This window comes from Cryptomeria japonica, chromosome 2 (assembly GCF_030272615.1).
Source record: "Cryptomeria japonica chromosome 2, Sugi_1.0, whole genome shotgun sequence".
NCBI lineage: Eukaryota > Viridiplantae > Streptophyta > Pinopsida > Cupressales > Cupressaceae > Cryptomeria > Cryptomeria japonica.
The window spans coordinates 106,461-132,943 of record NC_081406.1 but is presented as its reverse complement, the minus strand read 5'-3'; the positions used below and the strand labels follow the sequence as shown (position 1 = coordinate 132,943).

Genomic DNA, 26,483 nt, shown 5'->3' with positions numbered 1-26,483 from the left:
TAAAGCTATACAATATTATCAATAAAAGCCTCCACTTTATTAAGATTAAAAGAAGACCCATAAATATGGTATCATTATTTTTCTTTACTTTTCACAAAAATTAAATATTTATTTTTCAATATTTTATGAATTATAATATATTTTGACACATAACAAAATATTGATTATTCAATATTTTTGGTTAACAAATTAGAGGAAATTTTTTAGAAGAAACAAAGATTTTATTTTATTTTTATTAATTTTTTTAATAGAGAAAATAAATTATTTAAATAAAATGGACAAAACTAATCAAGCATTTCTTTTCAAATTTCTGAAAAAATTCATGCATCAACATTCCTTTTCAATTTATTTTTTCAAAGAAACTACATGCATTCCAACTTTTAGATGCATTCAAACATTATACATTTCATCTAAAAAAGAATAGCATTAAGTAATCTTACTTGAAATTGCATTCATTTCTTTGTTGAACCAAGCTCCTTCTCATGTTTTGAAATCTTCAGAAATCTTCAAGTTTAAGTTTTTTCTTTTTCTAAGTCTTGATAGAAAAATTTCTCCAAAACCATACTCTATTCATCTCCAATCAAATATTCACTCAAAGAAATTCCTTCCATCTAAATCTAATATCTAAAGTTGAAACTTCATATCCTAAATCTAAAACAAACTCCGAAAGAAATATCTTAGTGTGGTAAGAGAAGCTTTAATATGGACATATATCAAAGCTGTGTTGAAAACTGCTTGAATTTTTTTTCCAGAAACGCCAAAGTTTAGCTGTCAAAAAAAAAAGAATTCTAATATATGCTGAGAATGAATCATGTATACAGAAATGTAGTAAAAAGCTGAATATCTACTGGGACTTCAACTTCCATCTTCATTCCAGACATTTGCAGAAATCTAGTAAAGAGCTTCAATCTACCGGGACTTCAACTTCCATCTTCATTCCACACTTTCCAAGAATCTACAGTAAGTTGCAATTCACTTAAAACACCACTAATAATGAAAAAGCCATCTTCCTAAAAATTTCAAATTTGTGTATTCTAATTTAATGTTGGGTCACAAAAAAGTGAAATGCCTGAATATGTTTGGAAACAGTTTGCAAACTTCAGTTTAATACGTCAAAAAATATGTGAAGAGTAGCTTGAATATTTCTGGATGAGACTATATAAACTTTTTTCACATCCACGTTTCTATTACACTCCATGATCCATTTTTCCTTATCTCTTGCTATCTCATCCTGGTGATGGATCATGGAATGTGGTATAAAACATTGATGAAGAAAAAAGTTTACATAGTCTAATCCAGAAATATTCAATCTAATATCATGGACCATTGAAATTATGGCTTTAATATGTGAAGATGAAAAGCTAAAAGATACCAAATTACAGAAGAGGGTGATAAGAAAAAGATGCAATAATTACCAAGATTCGCTGCCAAGACAGGAATTTTATCAAATGTGATGTAAAGTACAAAAAAATGTAAATTTTCATAACATTACATTAGAACTACAAAGTGAATTTTTTATCAGACCTTGGGGTGAAGTTGCAAACCCTTAATTTGTGCGAATTTCTACCTAATTTAGGGCAAAATTTATACAGACCTATTGCTTTCAAAATCAGACCTATTGTAAAGTCAACTTCCAGCAGGAAGGGCAGCAATTTATACAAGCAGACCTGCAGTGAATTAGCAATCAGACCTTAGAAGTGAATTTCATCTGCATTAATCAAGAATCAAGTAAAATTAGCAGTCAGACCTGATTTTGGTGAATTTCTCCAGCTAGGGCATTCTGATTTGAGCATAATTTGATCAGATTACAAGCCAAGCAACATCAGTTCCAGCTTTGAGATTAATGACCAGATTTGAAAAGATTTTAGGAAGTATAAATTGTGTAATATTGTTTCCATTTCTGTTGTTCTGATTAAAGTTATGTTCTTTTTCAGGTCTAATGCAGGGAGCGAGTGCAAGGAATGATGAGGAAGAAGGCATTGTGGAAGCAAATCAAAGATGAAAGACTTCACCACCAACAATCTAAGATAAAGCTATCCAAGGAATTAAATGGAGGAACTCAACATCAGCATGCTCAAAGCAAAGACAAGGAACCCTTTAGGAAGGCAAGGAAGATCAATCACCAATGTAAGGAGAGATTAATGAGGATTGCTCACAAGGTGAGACTCTACATGCAAATACACTACATACATATGGAGATACTTTCCCAGAGCAAGGTGAGCTATCCAAGCACATCATAAACAAAGGGAGGATCCAGCTTAGATATCACGGAGTCTACATCAACATCATGAAGGAGAGAGAAGGAAAAGAATTCCCAAGTATGGAGGAGGATAGGTGAAAATGATATTGCTCAGATTGAGTATCAAGAGATATTGCTCAACCAGAAACACTTATGATGAGTTACAAGGCATGTAAGTAGCTGAGGTGGCGAGAACTCACCTTCATTCATCAAGCAAGCTCAACACATCTAGATGCATTGAACCTAATGCATTCAAGAGTGGAGCAAGTGACACATATCACTTCATCAAATATTGTTTATCTTACCTAACCTCGATTCCTATTGGTTAGATTTCAATGTTGGACATGTGTCGACAATATGTAATCAAATCATTGATCAAGCATTAAATGTAATGCAATGTTAGTTATAACTAACCCTAACTAGGGTTTTATCTTATAATCTTGGCCATTGATTTGGATTTGATCCTGGCCATTCATTTGTAAAGAAGTCTATAAAAGGCTTGCTCTCCTCATTTGTATAGGTTAATAGTGAGAAGCGCACAAGCAATACTGAGAGAGGGGGGGAGGGGGGTGAATCAGTATTGCAGAAATTTAAAACTTGAAAACCATAGAAGACAAACATAAAACATGAAAGATAAATCAGAGAAAGCCGGGGGGTGAATCAGTATTGCAGAAATTTAAAACTTAAAAACCATAGAAGACAAACATAAAACATGAAAGATAAATCAGAGAAAGCCGGCCACCAAAATTTCTCGTGGAAAACCCTTTTCGGTAAAAAACCACAGCACAAAAGTCCTTTATGAACTTCAAATGGGCACCAACCCGGATTACAAGGCAACAATCAAGAGAGAGCACCAACTCTCCTATTAGCACCAACTGAGAATTGTGGACGCTCCAACCCCCACACTATTACGAGCACCAACTCTAATGTCTACCTCAAGAAGAACTCACAGCTCCTTCAGAAATGCATTAAAACATCAACCAGTCCAACGTAACACAGTGATATGAACTTATACAGCAACAGCAAGAACAGTAGCTAATCTTCATTCACCAGGAAAAACTGATCTCCCAAAAAAAAAATATTCATGATATAATCCTGTCACACAGCTTATTATCCCAGAACTACCTTCAAATATCTTCCTTTTTGTATTTACACCAATTACACAAGAGAGGAGAATTGAAATTTTCTTTTATATATGCATACACTGTCAACATGTATATCTCCAATCAAATAGTAATCTCCAGAAATATTTTTCAGCACACACCAAAAAAACATTCGATGAAGCACCAGATGACTTTTTTTTAAATCTCACCAACCTTATTCCCTTACACCCGGTAATTATCCATCAAAACCAATGCCTGAACTCTCAATCATTCCACACGAACTGCCAGAACTAAATGCGTAGTAATCATACACACCTCCAATACTTTTTTCAATTACCAAAATAAGATCAAACACCCCAGTCAAATATTGCATACTCTGTATACCCACGACTCCGTTAAGAAACAAAGCAGCGAAAAATACCAGGTAATGGAAGCTGCTCCCACGCAATTAAAAAAAATGCTCACCTCAAATGCCATAATAACATCTTCCGCAGGTTAAAAAAGAAAAACGACCACAAACTCCATGCACGATATGAATTTCAGTCAAGTTCGTGGCCACGACAACACCCCAATCATCTTTTTGCCAATTCGAATCTGAGTCTTTTTTTTATTTACAAAAAAAGATTTTAGCAGCTCACACTTAGTCGCATGACTTCACACCCAAAAAAAAACGTATACCAGCAGCATATGAAAAATTCTGATGGGAAAATAATTCTCCACAAACTCCATCCTTTAAAAAAAAAACTTAACTCCTACAAATAAAAGAAAGTTAGGGAATTAATTACCACGAACTCCACCTAGTAGCCAAGAAGAAGCCACGATAAATTTTAAAAAAACCGTAACACTAGACTTTTTTAAAAATGAGTTGACATGGCAACAATTTAGATGTAGAAGCTAAGCTGACAAAGGTGACAAATGAGCATACAAATGGCTGAAGTAGACACACACTTAGCTCAAGCTGACAGACACCCATACACTTCAGGCAAATAGGCAACTAGGTAGCTGAAACAAGCTAGCACACAACCAGCTTGCTCAACCAGGCACACAAGCGGCTCAAGCTGCTCAACCAAACAATTCAGCCTTTGACATCAATGACAAATAATCCAACAAATAGTTGATCAATAGACAATAGTTAGTAGCAGAAGCAATCAATAGTTGCTAGTCAGTAGTTAGCAATAGAGTAGGAGGAGAATGCATAAATTGTTGCCAAGGCATGTAAATGAACATACTTTTCATTGAAGATATAGTGGAATGTGTTGTTTCTTCTACATATTGCATGGTTTCTTGTTAAATCCTCAAATTAGATAGAGTTAATTGATTATGGTGGATACTTCTGAAGATATTATAATGAATTCCTTGGTTCATACTTTTTGTGGTTTGATGAGTGTAAGTCACAGTGCAAAGTTAGCCTGAACCTTATTATTATACTAAGTTCAATTGTGGATACTTGTTCAAGTTGCTCCAACATTAAGTATTTAGGTGATGTATTCGCAATATGAAAATCTTCCATTTCCTTAGAAGATTCCATCGGTCTTGTGTAGCTGTTGTCATCATGATGAAGCAAGGCTTGATTTGAAAGAATTTGTCTATCCATGTAACATCTACTGTCATCATTGATCTTAGGAGTAGTGTAGTATTTCTAAACCCTTATCCTTTTTATCTTTTTTTGAAGTCAGTTAGATCTCAAGTTCCAGCAAAGTTCAACTATAAACATAAGTCCCCTTGTGATTGTAGCAAAATCACATCAACACACTCAGTCTATCTACGTATAAAGTCAAGACCTGACTATCAAAATCTTCGAGTCACCTTGTATGATCACAAAGTTCAGCATTTGAGGAGATTTTATTCAAGAGAGGATAAGATACTTGGTATTTTATTATGTGTTGTAAGGTGTCACAAAACACACATCAACGCATAGCTCTCTAATGACCACATCATGTGGAGCAAACTCAATCTCATTACCAAAATGAAAAATCTGATCAATAAAAATAAGGTTAGCAGAAATCTCTAAAACAAGGAGATCATCATTGATGCACCCTTCTAACTGCAATTTGAGAAGTGCACTATCAAAAAGTGACGAAAGAAGATTGTGTGAATAAGTTGTATGATGTAAGGAACCTGAATCACGTATCTAATTATTCAAAGATCAATGCCAAGCTCAAGAAAAATTGGCTTGCCCTTTACCTATGGAAGAAGGTTTGCTGATAGAAATCATGTGCGACTTCATGGCTTCCTCAAATGCCACTTAGCTGCTTCCAACATTGAGATTCAAAACTTTCAAGTTGTCATACAAATTCGAATAGAGGATGTGGATTTCTAAGGAGACTTCTCCTAAGGTTTGGAGGTAGACTCACATCCTAGAGTGGTTTCTAGAGTGTATAAAGTATAGTTTGGGGTTATATGTATTTGTATTTATATATATTTCTTTTACTGTTTGGTATTGCTAGGAACGGCTCTGCGATTGCTGTGTGTCTGTGTATCAATATTGGTATGAGTATGCTAGAATTGATTCATCGGTTCTTTTGGGTTGATTATCATCTTGTTAGAAGCTCTTAACCGTCCCTATCTGAGTGTTGGCTCTCTACGCACTGTCGAGAGTTGTAATTGATTTCTTGAGAGTATTTTTCCATGTTTTGTTTTTCATTGGTTATTGGTCAAATGCCCTTGCTTATTCATTGTTATTGCACCTCTAAATGTATGGTTTTGGCGCCGTATTGAAGCCTTGATAATTCTTCCTGTGTTGTCGTAACTTGATTATTTTGTTTTTTGAGTCTTTTGTGCGGATGTGCTAATCTAGCAAATGCGCCATTAAAATTGGTGGATGCGCTACTAAAACTGGTGTATGCGCTACTAAAACTGGTCTATGCGCTATTCTTTCCTGTGATGCACTAAACTGCCTTGTCAGTAGTAATTTTCATGATTTCACCTTTCTGTATTGATTTTCTTAGGTCTATTGCTGTACTAGAGGCATTTGTTGGTATTCTTGGTTTTCTTAGTTTTGGTTGTTTATTTATTGTTTATGGCTCCGACAAGATGTTAGTGCCTTGTTGTTGAGGATATCTTGTCAGCTCCAACAAGTTGATAAGCCTTGCTGTATAGAATAGTTTATGTTAGCTCCAATCAAATGGTTGTACCTCGTTGTTGAGGTTTGAAATTGTTTATGGCTGAGTAAGAAGGATATATGCCTTACTCATGATTATTGATATGTGGATTATTGTTGAGGCTCTTATTTATGTATAGGCATTTTGGCATTTGATTATTGTGCTTATTGCATATGTTATGTGGATACTTTCTTGGTGTTGTCATTGAGCCTCCTGGTTGTTATTGTGATTATGTACTGCGTATACCCTAAGGTCTAGGAACATGGTTAGGGGGAGTGGGCTTCCACGTGATGGTCGGGGTCAAGAGAGAATGGGCTATCAAGAAGTTCCTTGTAAGGATGCTTAAAGTCGAGACCACCAAGAACACGTTGGAGGTTTTCCTTGATTTACATAAGTGATAACCACAATAATTAATTAGTTGGGTTGGGCAATTAGGATTCACCTAAACAAGATAATGAATTGGTTTTGGTGCCCCACCTCATGGCCCTTGAGTGGAGACTGGGGATGAGCTTGGGAAGATCGTGGAGACAGTAAATCAATCTCCCTTGATTCTCTCATAGGTTGAGATGGCTCCACATGTCTATTAGAGTTTGGTATTATCCCTTCTTCGTGAGGATAGCATGCAGAGACATGACTATCAAGTTGTGGCATTATTCCCTTCTATGTGAGGATAGCATGTGATGACACTCCACTCCTACTTGTGTCCTTGGTCCTTGTTCCTTATGCCTTGATTGTTGGTGCGCCTCTAGGAGTTTCTATGATAATTAGCCTTGTGATGTGATTTGGCTTATTGTATATGCGATTCTTCCTTGTTGTGGTTCTTGAGTTGTTGTAGTTTCATTGGCAGTTAGGTGTCATCCTAAGTCTAGAGAGTGTGTGGGGGACCTTCTGTCATCTCCTAGCATGGGGGGTGGCTCCTTTGGTTCCATATGGTCAGATGGTTTGATGCCTTCTTCCATTGGGATGCTCTTCGTTGGATGGTAGATCGTGGATTGGATTCTTATCTCTTCATCTTATGGATGGTTCAATTTCATGTAGCAGATTGATGTATTATGGTTTACATGGCATTTGTGTTAATTTTGTAACGTTGGTCGTGTTGGTGTTGAAAATAAGCCACACCCGGACCGACGATGGACTGGTCCAAGAGGGGCCAGTAGCTCAGTGGTAGAGCACTCCAACAACGAATGGAAGGTCCTAGGTTCGAGTCCTAGCTGGTCCATGTCTCAACATGGTATCAGAGCCAGGTCCAGGCTAGGAGCCCCAAGCACACGAGAGGTGTGGCTTAAGGGGGGGTGTTGGTGTTGAAAATAAGCCACACCCAGACCGACGATGGACTGGTCCAAGAGGGGCCAGTAGCTCAGTGGTAGAGCACTCCAACAACGAATGGAAGGTCCTAGGTTCGAGTCCTAGCTGGTCCATGTCTCAATAGGTCGTACTATTTCATGCTTCCGATATATATATATATTAATTTGATTACATATACTAATATGTTAACGTTCACTAATGATAAATAAAACCAAAGTTAACTTATCGTGTTTGACCAACAGTTACACCGTTCATGGTATCGGGTGATAAAGCGATTCTCAAACAAGTTGCACTCCTTTCGATCGGGTAAGTAAACGATGACTAGTTTATATACTATGGTGAGAGGTACGTAGGGAAGAGATGTGTCTTCCAACGTGGGAAGACATATCTCTTCACTACGTAACCCCTCATTCACTTATATAGCATGCTTACATTGAGGAGGATGCACACACCGAAATTGATAAGCGTGGTGCATCTTTAAAACACGCTATAGCAGATAAAATACAACTTTCAGACCATATCTCCATCTCTTCTATTTTGATCACAAAATTTTGAAATAACTTAACATGGTATCAGAGCTAAGTTAAGGAAGATCATATTAAAATTCTGTAACGATCTCATAAACTTTCACCAGGCTCTTACTAGGATCACATTCCCATAATCCTAATGGCAACCGGAGTTAGGTTTGAAGCTAGATTAGATGGAGCATCAAATTTTGTATCTTGGAAATTAAGGATCATGCTTGTTTTGAAAGAAAATAAAATTGACTCCCATGTCAAAAGTGAAATTCCTGAACCCTCTGATGATACAGAGAAAATTCAGTGGAGCAAGGACAGTGAGAAGGCCCTTAAGATAATTGTGGATTCAGTAAGAGACCACATTGTACCAGTCATTTCTAAATATGAGACGGCTTTTCAGATGTTCAAAGCACTAGCTGACATTTATGAAATCAACAACACTAACAGGGCTCTCAAACTAAAGAATCAACTACACCATATAAAGACGAATAAAGGAGAAACAGTTACATCCTATTTCTTGAGGATCACTGAGCTTAGGGATCAACTGTCCACTATTGGACATCTAGTAGAAAACAAAGAACTTGCTATGATGGCCCTAAATGGACTTCCTACCTCATGGGAATCGTTCATTCAAGGAATCAGTGCTCGTTCTAAATTTCCTAAGTTTGATAGATTGAAAACCGATTGCGATCAAGAGGAATAAAACAAAACAATGGTAATGAAGACATTCAAGTTCTAAACTCTAATTCCCACAAGAAAGGAAAGAAGAAGAACTTTAAGAGAAAGAGGGACAACAGCTCAAATGGGAAAAGGTCTTCAAAGAAGAAGAGAGACATTTCTGAAGTACAATGTTTCAGATGTGACCAATATGGGCGCTATGCAATGAAATGTCCAGACACGATCAAACAACAAGCTTCAATTGCAGAAATTAAGAAAGGGAGTAATTCTGAGAAGCTAGTCTTCTACTCAGCCCTCTCTAGTCAAGTCACCTCCAGTTTCAACAGATGGGTGATTGACAACGGAGCATCTCGACACATCACTGGATTTCGTGAGCACCTAGATACACTTGTGGAAAGTTCAAATGAAGAAGTGACAATTGGTGATGACTCAAATTATCCAGTTATGGTGTTGGTGTAAATAAATATTCACTATGGATATTATTACACTTTACTTAAGTTAACTTAGGATAATGCATCTCTTCGTAGTTTGGATTTGAGACACTTAGGGAAGTGTGCACATAGGGATAGAGCTTGTAGGAGAAATTCCACCTTTTGTGGTCTTGTTTTGTTGTTACATTCCACATTCGGTGGGTCATCCACCTCTTGTGGAATATTATATTATTTCTCCTACCTACCCCTAGTATTTCTTATCTACCCTTGTTTCTCATTGAGCCACATGTCATGATTGTGTGCTCGTACATCCATATGGCCTTGCCTATATAAGCAAGCCTATATTCATTGTATTGGTAAGAATCCAGTTGATCATTTTCATATTGATAAGAATACAGTTTGTTCTTGTCATTCTTTTGTCTCTATTTTTATACTTTTCATTGTGCCCTTGATCTTGGCAAAATCTCACATGGTATCAGAGCCATTGGGGCTTCATTGATTGGTTTTTGGAGACATCGTGGAAGGCTTCTATTTTCGGATCTGAGGAACTACGCTTTTTGGAGGCATCTTGGAGCGTTTTCGACCTCACCATTGCGTCCGAGAGGCCGTTTCCATAAAAATCGAGTATAAATTCGACCTATTTTGGCGAAAATCGATTTTTGGGTGTGGAGGAAATTTTTTGCCCAATTCGGGCGGTACGGTGCGGAATTTTCGGATTTTTTTCAAAAAAAATAAAAATAAAATTTCTGAAAATTATTTTCTAGTTTGAAAAGATTTTTTGAAAAAAAAAAAAATTGAAAATTATTTTTGGGATCCATACCTTCTGCCCAGTCAACACCGCACAGTCAACGCCCAGTCAGCATTTTCTTTGGAAAGTTTTAGACCCCTCTCCGTTGAGCAGTTTGGATTTTTGGGTCAACTTTGGAGGCCCATAACTTGCTCAATTTTGCTCCTTTTTTGGTGCAATTTTTTTTGATTTGGGCTAATTTTTCGTGCTCTTCGCAGTGGTATGGTTATTTTCTGGTTTTGGTGCACAAGTGTTTCGAAATTTTTGGATTCTCTCAGCTGTACCTGTCCAATCCTCAATTCTGCAACTTCAAAGGCCTCGTTTGAGCTCATACAACCTCCTTTTTAGGTGCCGTTTTTTTTTAAAGTGCATGTTTTTTCATCTACTTTCATAATCTATGATCAGATTTCAAAGATTTTAAGTAAAAATTGTACTTTCAGATATTGGTCTTATTTGGCCTATTTGGTACTTGTAAATTGCTTGGATCTTAGTTTAGATCTCTTGCATTATTAGTTTGAGTCTCTTTTGGCCTTATTGAGGTAGTTGTAAAATTGAAATCAAAAGCCCACTTTGCCATTTTTTGCAAGTGGCCCATTGTATACGCACTAAGTATAAAGTGTCAAATCATCACTTTTGGGGGGGTTCTTTGATTGAGTGAATTTGGGGGGGTGTTTTGTGTGATTGTGCCTCTCTTTCCTTGTGCTCTTTCATTTTTGTTGCAATGAGTCCTCATAAATTTCCACCTTTAACTCCACATAATTATGCATCATGGAAAATTAAAGTATGGAGCAAACTAATGGAAAAAGGTCTCACGCATTACATAGATGGAACAATAGAAGCACCACCTGATCCTAAGGCTGATCCTAATGCTTAGTTAGAATGGCTCACTAAGAATTGCATGGCTCTTGGAACTTTGCACAAGTATGTATCAGATGACCTCATCTTTCATATTGAGAAGTGTACTACAATCAAAGATGCTTGGGATGTGTTTCAGAAATTGTATGGTCAAGTTGATGAAATCAGAGGTTATAAGATTGACAATGAGCTCACCAACTTGGATCCCAAGAGTTTTGATACAATCCAAGATTATGTCTCCAAAGCAAATGAGCTAAGAGCAAAGCTTAAGGATTGTGGAATTGAAAAAAAAGATGCTCAGTTGATATTCAACTTGTTGGACAAGCTTGCACCAGAATATGCAGCATTTGTGTCTAGCTTCCAAACTCATTGTTTGATAGTGGGGAGTTCCTATGTTATGCCTTCATTTGATGCTTTCACAGAAATGTTGATATTGGAACAATCTAAGTTGTTGAACATGGGGTTTCTAAAGTCTTCAAAGTCCAAGGCTTTGGTGGCTAATCAAGGGAATCAAGGAAGTCAAGGCAAAGATTCCAACAAGAAGAAGAAGCAATCTAAGTCACAGCCACAGCAGGAAAAAGGACAATCATCCTCTCCATCACAAGGCGATTTTCCATCCTCTTCCAAGAAGGGGACACCACCTAAGAAGGATAAGCCAACTTGTGCATATTGCAAGAAGTATGGTCATGATGAGCATCTATGCCACACAAAGCAAGTTGATGAGTTAACAAATCTTCTTAAGAAAAACAACATCAACTTGCCATCCGTCTACACAAAGAAGGATTCATCTCCTTCCTCTTCCTCACAGTCTAAGGGAAAAGGGCAAGCATTTGTGGCTACAACAAGTTCTTCACAGCAGTGGATACTTGACTCAGGTGCCTCATATCACATGGGTTCTACAAAGGAGCAGTTTTCTTCATTGGAGCCATCTAAGGTACCTCACATTTACATAGGTGATGATACACAAGTAGAGGTTGAAGGGAAAGGTTCAGTTGACATGGATGATGGAACTTTTGAGAATGTTCTCTATGTTCCTAACTTGTCTACCAACCTTCTCTCTATCTACCAAATCACTCACTATGGGAATGGGAAAAAGGTTGAGTTTACACCAGATTCAGTTGCGGTAAAGGAACTTGATGATGACGCCTTGGTAGCAGTGGGACAAGTCAATGACAACTCAAGGCTTTATTCATTCTCCCACTTTGTGCCAAGTTCACCTTCTAGAGCCTTGCTTACTCATTCAAATTCCGAAAGTAAGCTATGGCATGAGCGGTTTGGTCACCTCAACTACCGCTATCTTCAGCAGCTCAGCACTAAAGACATGGTCATAGGTCTACCTCGAATCAGTTTTTCAGAGGGTGTATGTTCAGGTTGTTCCATGGGCAAGCATCCCGAGGAGAAGTTTAATAAAGGGAAAGCTTGGAGAGCTTTGGAAGTTCTTCATCTTGTTCATAGTGATGTAGCAGGTCCATTTCCAGCACCTTCATTTAGTAAGGCCCGCTATGTCCTCACCTTAATTGATGACTACTCCCGCTTCACTTGGGTCTACTTTCTTATTCATAAGAGTGAAGTATTTGACAGATTTCAGGACTTCAAGACTCGTGTGGAGAAGCAATCCGGGAAAGTGGTGAAGATTCTTCGCACAGATAATGGAAGGGAATATGTGAACAAGAGACTTGAGGATTTTTGTACATTTGAGGGGATTGATCTTCAGCATTCTATAGCATACACTCCACAGCAGAACGGAGTTGCAGAACGCAAGAATAGAACTCTCAAAGAAATGGCTAGCTGTATGATTCATGCACGTTCTCTTGATCCCGCCTTTTGGGCAGAGGCTATCAGTTGTGCCACACACATCCAGAATCGGGTTCCTCACAAAGCTTTGCAAGGTATTACTCCTTTTGAGGCTTGGGCTGGTAGGAAACCGATTGTGAGACATTTCAAAGTCTTTGGGTGTCCAGCATGGGCTCGCATACCTCCGCAAAAACGCAAGGCATTGGAACCTCAAAGTCGGCCTTGCATATTTGTTGGATATCCTGAGACACATGAGGTGTTCATTGAGAGGAGTGTTCACTTTGAGGAAAGCTCTCCTAGCTTAGCCTCTCTACCTCCTCCACCTTCCTCCATTGTGGATAGTGATGTTAGTGATTCAGATAATGAGACTCCTTCAACTCCGACTCGCAGGGTTACACCTCCGCAGGGTCCACTTGTAGTTGAGGAGCCTCGTTCTCCACCTCCACCTAGACCTCGTTGGGCTCGACAGACACTTGAGTCAGCAGGTTCTCATGTTGGGGATCCTTCAGATACACAGAGAACTCGATCACAACATCAGGATCTACCACATGCATTCATTGCTACCGCTTCCGATCCACAGACATTTCGGGAAGCATCAAGGGTTCCTGAGTGGGACCAAGCTATGGAGGAAGAGTATAGTTCCTTGATGAGGAACAACACATGGGATTTAGTCCATCTCCCTAAGGGGAGAAAGATGGTTCGATGTAAGTGGATCTATCGGACCAAGTTTGCAACGGATGGTAGTGTGGATAAGTACAAGGCTCGACTTGTTGCGAAAGGTTTCTTCTAGGTAGCAGGTGTTGACTATACTAAGACCTTTGCGCACGTAGCCAAGATGAACTCCATTCGCTTGACACTTGCTATTGTTGCAGCTCATGGTTGGGTTGTACATCAAATGGATGTGAAGAGTGCTTTTCTTCATGGTGATCTTGATGAGGAGATTTATATGGAGCAGCCACAGGGTTTCATCCAGGATACTTCTTTGGTTTGCAAACTAAGGAAATCTCTCTATGGCCTTAAGCAGGCCCCCAGGGCTTGGTATGCCAAGATGGATTCCTTTCTTCTCTCCGCAGGGTTTACCAGGTGTCATTCTGATCCGAATGTCTACATTTTGCGACAGGATGACTCTCACTTGATACTTGTGCTCTATGTTGATGATTTGATCATTACAGGGAGTACCGCATCTATTATTAGCAAGGTCAAATCTGCTTTGCATGACAGATTTGTTATGACTGACTTGGGTCTTTTGCACTACTTTCTCGGGATAGAGATTTCACAGTCACCTTCCGAGATTACACTATCGCAGCCCAAGTATGCTCTTGATCTACTTGCACGCTTTCATATGGCTGATTGTAAGCCTGCACCGACTCCCTTTCTTTCTGGAGTCAAGCTTGAGGCTCGGTGTTCTTCTCCACCAGTTGATGCCACTTTGTATCGTCAGCTTGTGGGTAGTCTCATCTACTTGACCCATACACGCCCTGATATTTCATTTGCAGTTGGCATGGTTTCCCGCTTCATGCAGGAACCACATGAGATTCATTGGAAAGCTGCCAAAAGCATCCTTCATTACATCCAGGGTACACATCACTATGGGATTCACTATGCAGTAGACACAGGACTTTGCTTGGTTGGTTACACAGACTCCGATTGGGCTGGCGATCTTGATGATCGTAAGTCTACTTCCGGTTACAGTTTTCACCTTGGTTCAGGCCCCATTTGTTGGCAGAGCAAGAAGCAACATGCTATTGCTCTCTCTTCAACTGAGGCTGAGTATCGAGGCGCTGTTAACGTAGCGACTGAGACCATTTGGCTCCAGCAGATTCTCACAGAGTTTGGATTCACCACTCCACGGCCGACAGTTCTACATTGCGACAATCAAAGTGCTATTGCAATCTCGAAGAACCCGGTCCAGCACCAAAGGACCAAACACATCGAGATTCATATGCACTATATCCGAGAGCTCATTCAGGAGCAGGTCATTGATTTGCAGTATTGTCCTACAACGGAGCAGGTTGCTGACATATTCACCAAACCTTTCACCGAGAGTAAGTTCCAGCAGTTGCGAGCTCTCTTGGGGGTGAGGGATGTGTCATTAGGGGGGGTCAGTTGACTTCTCCTTCCTCTCTTATGGGGGGGGACTTTTTCCTCTTTGAGGTTTTGTCCTTCTTCTTTGAGAGTCTTTTGTACATTCATCTCTCTTTTGGGGGGGAGTTTTTTCCCACTGGGTTTTCTCCCTTTCTCCGTTTGTGAGAGATTGCTTTGCATAGTTTTGCTTGCATTTGCATATTGTACATGGGTACCTATCATGGCCTAGTAGCTGGGACCCATCTTGCATTATTGACTTGAGTCTTCATTCCCCTAAGTTGCACTTAAGGGGGGCTGTTGGTGTAAATAAATATTCATTATGGATATTATTACACTTTACTTAAGTTAACTTAGGATAATGCATCTCTTCGTAGTTTGGATTTGAGACACTTAGGGAAGTGTGCACATAGGGATAGAGCTTGTAGGAGAAATTCCACCTTTTGTGGTCTTGTTTTGTTGTTACATTCCACATTCGGTGGGTCATCCACCTCTTGTGGAATATTATATTATTTCTCCTACCTACCCCTAGTATTTCTTACCTACCCTTGTTTCTCATTGAGCCACATGTCATGATTGTGTGCTCGTACATCCACATAGCCTTGCCTATATAAGCAAGCCTATATTCATTGTATTGGTAAGAATCCAGTTGATCATTTTCATATTGATAAGAATACAGTTTGTTCTTGTCATTCTTTTGTCTCTATTTTTATATTTTTATACTTTTCATTGTGCCCTTGTGGAAAGTTCAAATGAAGAAGTGACAATTGGTGATGACTCAAATTATCCAGTTATGGGAATAGGAACCTACAATATCAACATAAAGTCAGGCATATCCCTACAACTGACTGGAGTTCTATTTGTACCTGGTATAAAGAGATACCTTGTCTCAGTTTCTGCACTTGAAGATAAAGGTTACAAATTAACCTTTATGGAAGGAAAGGTACTTGCTTGGCCAAAGAACTCCACCATCAAGAAAGCCCACACCATTGGAGTAAGACAAGGGAGCCTCTACAGACTTTGCACCACTCCACCTCTAGCCTTGATTCATGAGACTCCAGATTCGAATGAACTTTGGCACAGAAGATTAGGGCACCTTCATTTCCATGCCCTACCTAAGATAGAGAAGATGGTGATCGGCTTACCCAAGCTAAGTCAAAAATCTGAAGGAGCCTGCAAAGGTGTGCCTTGGTTTTGTGACCATTTCACACATCGCCCCATCAGAATGGGGACCCCCTCTTTTTTCTTAGGGTTTTGCTTTCCCTTAGTTTTTCTCTCTGTTTGTTTGGTTTTGAGTGAGTGAGTGGTTGCCTGGGCTGGCTAGATTAGGGCTACTCTCTGAAAGCTCGTTTTAGGGTTTCCTTCAAGCTGAGTCTAGCCTAGTTTTGGGAGGTCATTAGTTGTTTGCCTGGAACCTTAAGTTTGCCTTAATGAAGTATTTCCTTTCAGGAGAATCAGGATGGTGAGATTGAAGAAGAGGGTGAATAGGTCTAAGGTCAGGGTAGGTCTAGTTTGATGATTTTCTTGTTAGAGTCCTGTTTTCTTCCAAATCTGAGTCGATTGAGCAGAGTCAGTGGTCAGAGAGGATGAAAGTGGTGATTTCAGAAATGGATGAATGAATGCACTGGATGATGAATTAAGGAGTTTTGGAAGGAAATGATCAATATTGTTGACTTTTGAGGCATAATTGAGAAAGTTGATACATTTTTCGCCTTGAAGAAGAGCTTTTAGGCTTTGGAATGATAAAAGCCAGTCTAGGATGAGATTTTTGCTCCTGACCCTTCCAAAGGGTCCAGAGCGAAATCTCCCTTTCTTGCCTCCCTTGGGCCCTAAAAACCCAATTGGACCTCGCCTAGACCAAATTGGATGGAGAATTGTCTTGATAGTGAAGGAAGGAAGTTGATTTGATCAAGTTTGATGAAAATGAAATGAACCAAGGTAAGGAACTAGCCAAGAGGATGAATTTCGCTCCTGACCCTTCCAAAGGGTCCAGAGCGAAATTCTCGAAAGCTCTCATTTTTACTTGGCTAAAGGCAAGATCTTGATGGGGATGCGTGAAGAATGGTCTTTGTTTGCCTCTCACAGAAAATTGGAGTTCAAAAGGTCAAGAATCAAGCTCAAACCATGATTTTCGCTCCTGACCCTTCCAAAGGGTCCAGAGCGAAAATCTTTGTAACTCACATTGCCCTCCCAATTTTGGCTAAGTGTTGGTTTCTGAGGCATGTTTGAGGATGAATTGATATGTTTTTGCCTGGAGATTAAGTTGATTGATTTTGGAGAACAAGATTTTGGCCTAAAGGAGAATTTCGCTTCTAACCCTTCCAAAGGGTCTAGAGCGAAATTCATCATGAACCTTGTTTGTTACCTTGTTCCTAATATGGAAGATGATCTAATTTTGCCTTATGAGGTGGTTTGAAATTTGAAAAGTGAGCAATCTAGCCTGGAATGAGATTTTCGCTCCTGACCCTTCCGAAGGATCCAGAGTGAAAATCTTCTTGAAGCTCATTTCTTTCCTTGTTTGACTAAATTTTGATTTGCAGGGTATCTTGGAAGGAAGGTGGGACATTCTTGTTGCCTTTGAAAGGTTTGAAAGCATTGAAAATGAAGGATTTTGGACCAAAAAGGAAATTTCGCTCCTAACCCTTCCAAAGGGTCCAGAGCGAAATTCCTAAAAACTCATATTTTTTGCATTGAAGGAGGTCAAGTTCTGGGTCTTTTATGGCATGAATGGAAGAAAAATAACTTGTCTTTGCCTCTTGAGGTTGTTTTTGAATTGAAAAAATGAAGAATCTAGCCCAAAACAAGATTTTCGCTCCTAACCCTTCCAAAGGGTCCAGAGCGAAAATCTTCCTAAGATGCATTTCTTTCCTTGTTTGACTAAGATTTGGTGTCCAAGATATGATGAGAAGGAGAATGAACATGATCTAGCCTTTGAGAGTGTTTGGTAAAGTTGAAAATGAAGGATTTTAGCCAAGAATGAGAATTTCGCTCCTGACCCTTCCAAAGGGTCCAGAGCAAAATTCCTTGCAAACTTACCCTTTTGACCTTTCCTGGGCTTGAAACCTTGTTCCTAGGGCAATGAAGGATGAAATTCTACATTGCAAAGAAGTTTCAAGTTGAAAAAATGATGATTTTTGGTCAAGAATGAGAATTTCGCTCCTGACCCTTCCAAAGGGTCCAGAGCGAATTTTCTCAAAACCTCTCTTTGCTATCAATTTTTTGCTAGATCAAGTGTGGGATAAGGTAAAACCAAGGAGAAGTGACCCCTAAGAGTGATTTTGAGTTGCTAGAAACCATGAAAGATGAAGGAATTGAGCCTAAAAGAGATTTTCGCTCTTGACCCTTCCAAAGGGTCCAGAGCGAAAATCCTTAAAATCATCTTTTCTTCCAAAATTTGAGCAAAGTCAAGCTTGGACAAGGGTGCGAGAAGTCATTTAGATTGCCTTAGAGTGGATTTTGGTTGCCAAGAATGCAAATTTTGAAGCCAAATGAGATTTTCGCTCCTGACCCTTCCAAAGGGTCTAGAGCGAAATTCTTAAGATCACCCTTTTTCCTTGCAAATCAAGTCAAGATTTTGGTTTTTATACCCTGGAGAGGAGTGAGGCAAGATGTTCTAAATCTTGGAGGCAATTTGAAGTTGAAAGGATGGCAAAATAGCCCTAAAACAAGATTTTCACTCCTGACCCTTCCAAAGGGTCCAGAGCGAAAATCCTAAAATCTACCTATTCCTTTCAAATTTATGCTAAGCTATGCCTAGACCAAGGTAAAAGATGCCCTTGAGATTGCCCTTGAGTTGATGGTTGTCTCCAAAAATGATGATTTTAGGCCAGAGGAGGAAAATCGCTCCTGACCCTTCCAAAGGGTCCAGGGCGAAAATCCTTCAATCACCTATTTTGCCTTGCAAAATCAAGTCAAACTTGGATTGGATGAAAGAGGAAAACTATTTCCTAGCCTTGTGAGGTGGATTAAAGTTGAAATGATGAAAAATGAGTTACAAGCAAAGAAATTCGCTCCTGACCCTTCCAAAGGGTCCAGAGCGAAAAACCCTAAAAACACTTTTTCCTTCAAGACTTGAGTAACCAGGCTGGACTACAGTGAAAGAAGCTATTTAGAATGCCTTGGAAAGATGTTTTACTTTCAAAAATGTGGATTTTGAGCTCAGATGAGAAATTCGCTCGTGACCCTTCCAAAGGGTCTAGAGCGAAATTCTGGATAAATCTTGTCCCTGGCTAGGTTGTTGAGCAAAATTGACCTTTTTCGCCTTTTGAAGATCAAACCAATGCTAGCAAGTTGAGAAGTGGATTCAAACTAAAGGAATTTTGATGAATTGAAGCAAAGGAGATTGGAAATTTGGCCTGAAAGGTGAATTTCGCTCCTGACCCTTCCAAAGGGTCCAGAGCGAAATTCCCAAAATGCAGTGTTTCCTTCAAAATATTGTTGAGCCAAGTCAATGGTTGAGATGAATGGACCTTGGAGAATGCCTTAGAGAAGGTTGACGATCAAGCAAACATGAATTTTAGCCAGGAAAGGAAATTTCGCTCCTGACCCTTCCATAGGGTCTAGAGCAAAATTCCCATTTGCACCTAATTTACCCATGTGAAGGGCTAAAAATTGAAATCCTAGGCTTTGTTAGACCAAAACAAGCATATGCTCGCCTTCCGGAGGATTTTGAAGTGAAGAAAATGAGGTATTGAAGGCCTAGTCAAGAAAATCGCTCTTGACCCTTCCAGAGGATCCAGGGCGAAATTCTTGAGAACACCTATCATTCACCTTGTTTGGGCTAAGTTGAAGGCAAGTTGCAAAATTGTGATGGCAAGAGCATGGGAGATGGCAAATCTAGGTTGTAAGGATGTTGATTAATGAAGCAAACAAGTCTAGATAAAATTTCAAGCAAGCCTCCTTGGAGAGACCTAAACTTTGAATATTTTAATGCCTAAGGAATGAAGATTCATCAAGCCTTAACCAAGCTTTAACATTCCCTAAGCTAGCCTATAGTCTTTCACTAAATTTGCCTATTACAACACATTTGGGAGACAGAGACAAATTCGCATGAATAAGGACATTTATAATTTAATTAATTAATCTCTAAGCCTTGAAATAAATGAAAAAAATCCACCCTTAGCTTGGAAATTAATTTAAAAAATTAAAAAATTATGCTTGAGCGCTCAAAAATCATTATTGTGCCTTTACAAGCAAGTCGGCCATCCTTTAAGAGGAGTTTTATTTTATTTTATTTTATTTCCTATTTGCCAAGTCGGCCTTAAGGGAAATCAAGGTAAGCGCCCTATATAAGGGAGGAGTGTTTTGACAAATTCAAATCATTTATTCATTGTCTCTCATGCGAACTTGAAGAGCAGATTTGGAGGTGCGAAATTGAGCAGGTTGGAGGATAATTTCCAGATTTTGGAAGGTGAATTTCTGATTGAGAAGCTAGTTGAAGGCGAAATTCTTTTGAAGGCTGATTGAAGCTTAATTCATCCAAAGAAGGTCCAGAAATTCAGATCAAACATCCTTGTCCAGCAAATCCTCATCTTCTTTCATTCATTTTTCAAAGGTTGATAGCTAAAAATCAAGGGAGAGGTATGAATGATCAGATTTTTGAAAGTTTGTTCAAGATTTTAGTTTGATTTTCCATAGCAATCCTTTGAAAATCTAAGTCTTGTACAATCTGATTTCAATTCATAATTAATATTAATTTGAAAATTCGTAATTCTAGGATTTATCATATCATTTTCAAATTAATATTTAGTTATTTCCTTGAAAAGGTCTTAAATCCTATACCTTAAAATATTATGCTCAAACCCTAACTTTAAGCTTTTGTGTAGGTATCAAATGACGACCCCCAAGGCCGGAGGATCCACTACTCGATAGGCTCTCATCAAGGAGGATCAGAGGAATGACGAATTGGAGGCCAGGATCGTGTCCAAGTGGAGCAATATCGGAGACACCAATCTAGGAAACTTCAATGTGAAGAAGTTTCGAGAAGCACCCTACATCGGCAAGCCGTCACCTGTTGCAAAGAAGATAATTGAGAGTGGCATCATCAAGGCTGCAGGTTTCCCTCCCACAGTCAAGTGCCATGAGTTGATGATAGAGTGTGCTCGGCATTATGATTCACATTCACAGACAATCGTAGCCGAGGATGGAACTATCTTAGCCTACCTTTCAGAGGAAGCTATCAATGAAGCTTTTCATCTCCCGGAACATAGAGACATGATCTACAAAAGTCTAGAAGGAGCTAGGTCTATCTATGAGGATGATCCTGACTCCTGCTTGAACTTCATTAACAAGAATTGGCTACTCAAGAGCAGACCTCGCTTGAACAAGATTCCCAATACACCACATAGAATCGACTTCCAAGAAGAATTCAAGGACTTGATAACCATGCTCAATCGGGTCACAAGTGCCTCTCAAGCTTTCTTCTTCGACAAATGGATGTTCTTCTTCATACAACTGATCGTCCAAGGAAAGGGAATGCTCAATTGGGCTAGAATCATTAGCAACAACCTGGACGTGCAATTGAGAAGACTAAGGCCTACCAAGTCATTTCACGTGAGTTCATATGTTATACATGTTTTGATCAGAGGTTTTGACTATGCAGGACTACCTCACAGAGGAGTTGTTGGAAGAGGACCCGGAGAAATAAGAGTTTGTGATTCTTATGTTCAACTACATCATCCGCCAGGAAGTGACTACAAGCTAGTCAATGACACCTTCACGATGTATATCACCAGGACATTGCAAGGAAGGATTCACAATCGATTGTCTTTGGACGCACAGGAGCTCATGAAGAAGCATGGTGCATGGTTCATTCAGTTTTCAAAATTCACATACATCAAAGTTCACTAATGTCCTTCACCTCCCTACATGTTGCCGAGATATCCTACAAACAAAATAATACTACTTGAGGTGACTAGGCAGTTGGCAGCTTATGCGAAGGCATCAAGACACAAGCATGGAAATGGGATTCCCGTACCCATCATACTAGGGAACTCAGTTGAAGTGTGTCCTAATACTTAGGCCGCGGAAGATGCAGAGAAAGAATTATCTCTATATTCATTCACATCCTTTGCCTCAAGGAAGAATTTTGATCCTCATGGTTATATAGAAGAGACAGTCGGGAAGAAGTACAAACATGAGTTTCAAGCGGAAGACTTTTGGATGAATGTCCAGGATGATGTAGAGGTCAAAAGAAAGATGCATTCCAGATTACCCTTGGATCTCATCAGGAAATGCAAAATTTATAGAGTAGCCGATCAAGCCTAGGACAGTGGTAGATACCTCCAATCATCCTATGAGAAGGAAGATAAAGAAGTGAAGGTAGATTGGAATGAGCCCGAGGTTTTAGATCTAAGAGCTTTGATGGCTCCCGTTTTATCTTGCACTCGCAGATGGGTGGACGTACAGCATCAAAAGTTGAAGGAGTAGAATGTATCTATGACATTCGCCTTGGAAACAAGACCAGAAGAAGGAGAGGCAAGTGTGAGTGAGAATACTTCTCATTCCAAAGGCTCAAAGAGGAAACAAGTACCTGAGAAGAGAGAACCTTCCAAGAAGAAGCAGAAAATAAATCCCGATCGCCCACCAAGCACATCTTCTAGGCATGAAAAGGAAGCAAGTCAAGGAGAAGATCAGAGGCAAATAGTGTATGAAATTGATGAGTCTATGGAATCCATGGTACAAAATGATAAACAAAGAAAAGGACAGACGCCTCAACATTCATCAAGTCAATCTCCCCAAGTTGGTGCTAATGAGCAACAAGAAGAAAAGAATGATGATGAAGCAACATCTCCTTTCCGAGAAGATAGACCTCTACCTAAAGAAATACAAGTGAGGGAAACGAGATCTGCCATTCTGGATTGGCTAAAAGAGAGGTTGACAAGGGTAGTTGTGGTTGAAGAGGAAGAACATGTATTTGACTTGGAAAGCCTTATAGGAAATTCTCATGAAGTAATAGAGAAGAAAAAGGCCACAAAGATGTCAAAGGTAATTAGAGATGAGACAGGATCCAGAAAAGTGCAGATAGCTACACCAGTGGTGGACAAATATGAGGATGAGATTCTAGCAGAAGAATATGATCTAGAAACATTTGATCTTGGTCCACTTACCTCCGAGTAGGCTATGGAAGAAGCAACTGATTCACTGAAAGCACTCAAAGACAAACTCAAAGAAGTGGAAAGGAATAAGAAGCTCGAAAGAGAGATCAGTGCTTGCAGGAATTATTTTAGCCATCTTAACCAACCTTTGAGACGACAAGATCCAGCAATATCTCGTTTGCATGCACTTCCTCTTGAATCAATAAGTGAGGTAGAGAGGGTGAAGAGCCTAGTCCAACTCATGAGTTCTTGGATTGACAAATCTTACAAGGTGGCCATGGAATTTGCAACAAGGATGATGAAGACAGTTCATCGAGCTATCCAAGTCCTTGAGATTATCCACAATCTAATGATAACTGTAGTTGCATTCACTCACACTAGAGATGTTATCATCCCAGTCTTACGAGTGATACGAGAAACACCAAGACAGATTCTAGCACAAGAAAATATAATGGATGGAGGAACCCATAGCCTCCTGCAGTGGTCAGCTCTGCTCCAGATGAAGGAAGTTCTTTTTGAAGACGTCAACACCAAATGCAGCCGAGTTGAAGGCACCATCCATCCAATTCAAGACAAGGTGTTTGAGGTGTTGTGTACCATCCTTGACAGGCGGATTGAGATCGAGATAGATGTGGACATCCAGGAGTTGGAAGACAGAATCAAGGTCATCTTTTGCAAGAAAGAGAACATCGTTACAGAAAGGCAGCGAGATCAAATGTATACTACTATGTTCCTAATTGAGAAGACCAAAGAACTTGAGCCTGGGTGGGAGGCGACTCTTCTCACTGCTTTTGATCAAGTCCTTCACTTGGAAGAACGAATGAAGAATCTTCTTGAGATTCCCATTGCTGAGATTGAGGGAATTGTGTCCAGATTCATTGAATATGCTAGAAAAGAGCATAGGAAAGGGAACAAAGTTCTAGATGAAAAGTTGTTATAAGATGATGTGGCAGCTTAATCCCTATTGGTCTATGTCTCCTCGTTATTTGTGCCAATTTTTATTGGCTATGGATTAATAATGTTTATCTAAATGGGGACTTTTTTGTAACAAACCCTAATTAGGGTTTAGGTGTCAAAATCTCAGCCATCGATCTTCTTTTGATCCGGGCCGTTCATTGTATTTGAGAGTGCTATATAAGCCCTCACTCATTTCATTTTAAGGGGGTTAGAAAAGTTAGAAAGTTGGAGAGAAATAAGTTTAATTTTGTTAGTAGCAAAATTGAGTAGTGAAGAGAGAAAGTTGAACAATTGTTGTTTATTTAGCTATGAGATCAATGAAATATTGAAGTTATGGTGTTTTGTTGCAATCCTTGTGGCTACTTTCATGGTTGTTTATCTTCTTGAATCACTCTTAGTAGAGATAGCGTTTAAATTTTATGTTTGAAGGACGAATGTTGTGCTTGATCTTCGATAAGACTAACATTCCAAACCACTAGCTTCTTACTGATTGTAAGAACGCCTTGTGTGGTCAACTGGAAACATTAAGATTGGTTAAGAGTTCAATCATCATTAGAAGTATTGATATGTATCTCCCTGATAGTATCTATCTCCTTGGTGATTTGAAAGTCGTTGAATACCCTTAGAAGATCACACCAACTCCAGTGGAGTTGTAATCCTTTGGCGATACTGAAATTGGTAGAATCTTATCAAGACCAGTCTTCATTAAGTCATTCTTAGGATTAGTTTAAGTATCTCTTCCTCGAAACCCTTATCTTTTGATCTTTTTTGAAAATCTGTTAGTATTAGGAAAATCCTGTTTCCTCATTTGGAAAGACAGTAGCACGGACAAGCTTTCTTTGAAAGTACGTAAGGCCCCCTGAAGAAACAACAAACACAACCACCATTGGTGCTTATCCACGAGTAGAGATCCTACAAAGCAGAACCTTGAAGTCCTTCCGATTGATCCTTTTTTGCGATATCTTCAGCATTCGGAGACTTTACTCAAGAGAGGATAAGATACCTCTGGGTATTTTATTCTGTGTTTGGTCGTGTACAAAATACACATCAACACTTGGGAAAGAATACTAAAGGGTCTTTTAATTCTAGCAACAGTAAATCCAAAAATGTATTAGAATTAGTTCATTCTGATTTATGTGGACCCATGTTTGTACCCTCATTAGGGGGATTTTTATATTATGTAATATTTGTAGATGATTATTCTAGGAAGACCTAGATATATTTTCTGAGGTACAAAGAGTATGAAGAAATCCTTTCTAAATTTAAGGAATTCAAAGCTCTTGCAGAAAATATGATAGGTAAGAAAATCATAACCTTAAGAACAGACAATGGGGGGGAATACACTTCTGATATGTTTAAAGAATATTGTATAAATGCTGAGATTAAGAGGGAGTTAACTGTACCTTATAACCCACAACAAAAAAGGGGTAGTTGAAAGAAAGAATAGGACTATAGTAGAAGCTGCTAGGGCTATGTTGTTTGACCAAAATATAGAAACCTCATTTTGGGCTGAAGCATCTAGGACAACTGTGTACATTCAAAATAGATGTCCTCATTCTCTTCTTGACAATCAAACCCCTGAAGAAGCATTTACTGGCAACAAACCTAACATAAGTCATTTCCGGATCTTTGGGTGCCCAGTCTATATTCATGTCCCCAAAGAAAAGAGGTCAAAGTTAGAACCTTCTAGAAAGAAAGGAGTATTTGTTGGGTACAGTGAAACCTCTAAAGCCTACAAAATATACATACTTGGTCAAAGACAAATTGAACTAAGTAGAGATGTCATCTTTGAGGAAGACATAGCATTCAGGAGGTCCAAAAGCTCTAATGAATTAGAACACCAAGATCCTCCTACAAGCTTGGATGAGGATTCCACCCCTAAGATTCAGAGGGAGACCCCTGAAGATGCTGAGCATGAAGTTCAAGGCTTACCTTTAGAAGAAAATTATCCCGAAACTAGGAAGAGACCACTTTGGGCTAAAAAGATGCTTCAAGAAGCTGAAAATTATGCTGCTCCAAAGGGGACCTTCAGAGAAAGTAAGAGACCTAACCTATTTTCCAGTTATACTGCCTTGATGAGTGAGATCATTGATGCAGAACCTTCCTGTGTTGGAGATGCGCTCAAGCATCAAGTTTGGAAAGATGCTATGTCAGAAGAGTATCAGTCAATTCTGAAAAATGATGTTTGGGATATTGTGCCCAGGCCTAAAGGCAAATCTGTGGTATCTTCTAAATGTCTCTTCAAAATCAAACATGCAACAGATGGCAGCATTGAGAAGCACAAAGCAAGGTTTGTTGCCAGAGGTTTCTCACAGAAAGAAGGTATTGACTATGAAGAGACATTTGCTCCTGTTGCCAAATACACTTCTGTCCGAGCAGTTTTGGCTATTGCAGCATCTAAAGGGTGGAAAGTCCATCAAATGGATGTCGAGACTGCTTTTCTGAATGGTAAGATTGAAGAAGAAGTTTATTTGGAGCAACCTGAAGGTTTTGTGATTCATAAGGCTGAATCACATGTCTGCACATTAAAGAAAGCT

The 26,483-nt window shown here is 39.2% G+C and overlaps 1 protein-coding gene and 2 non-coding genes across 5 annotated transcripts in view; 2 read left to right on the top strand and 1 right to left on the bottom strand.

Moving 5' to 3' along the window:
* Nucleotides 1-426: 426 nt before the first annotated feature.
* LOC131073808 (uncharacterized) overlaps nt 427-26,483 on the bottom strand; it is a 67,281-nt gene continuing 41,224 nt past the window's right edge. The window contains exons 6-7 of one of the 3 annotated variants that reach the window (XM_058010320.2): nt 1,595-1,667; nt 427-955 (exon numbers count right to left, since the gene is read on the bottom strand). In XM_058010320.2, the coding sequence (XP_057866303.2) occupies nt 921-955; nt 1,595-1,667 (108 nt within the window). In that variant the 3' untranslated portion in view covers nt 427-920. The remainder of the gene's footprint in view (nt 956-1,594; nt 1,668-26,483) is intronic. The other 2 variants (XM_058010321.2, XM_058010319.2) reach the window with 2 other exon arrangements.
* Nucleotides 7,591-7,662, top strand: TRNAR-ACG (transfer RNA arginine (anticodon ACG)). Its single transcript has one exon. It is a non-coding gene; the product is annotated as a tRNA-Arg (tRNA).
* TRNAR-ACG (transfer RNA arginine (anticodon ACG)) lies at nt 7,790-7,861 on the top strand. Its single transcript has one exon. It is a non-coding gene; the product is annotated as a tRNA-Arg (tRNA).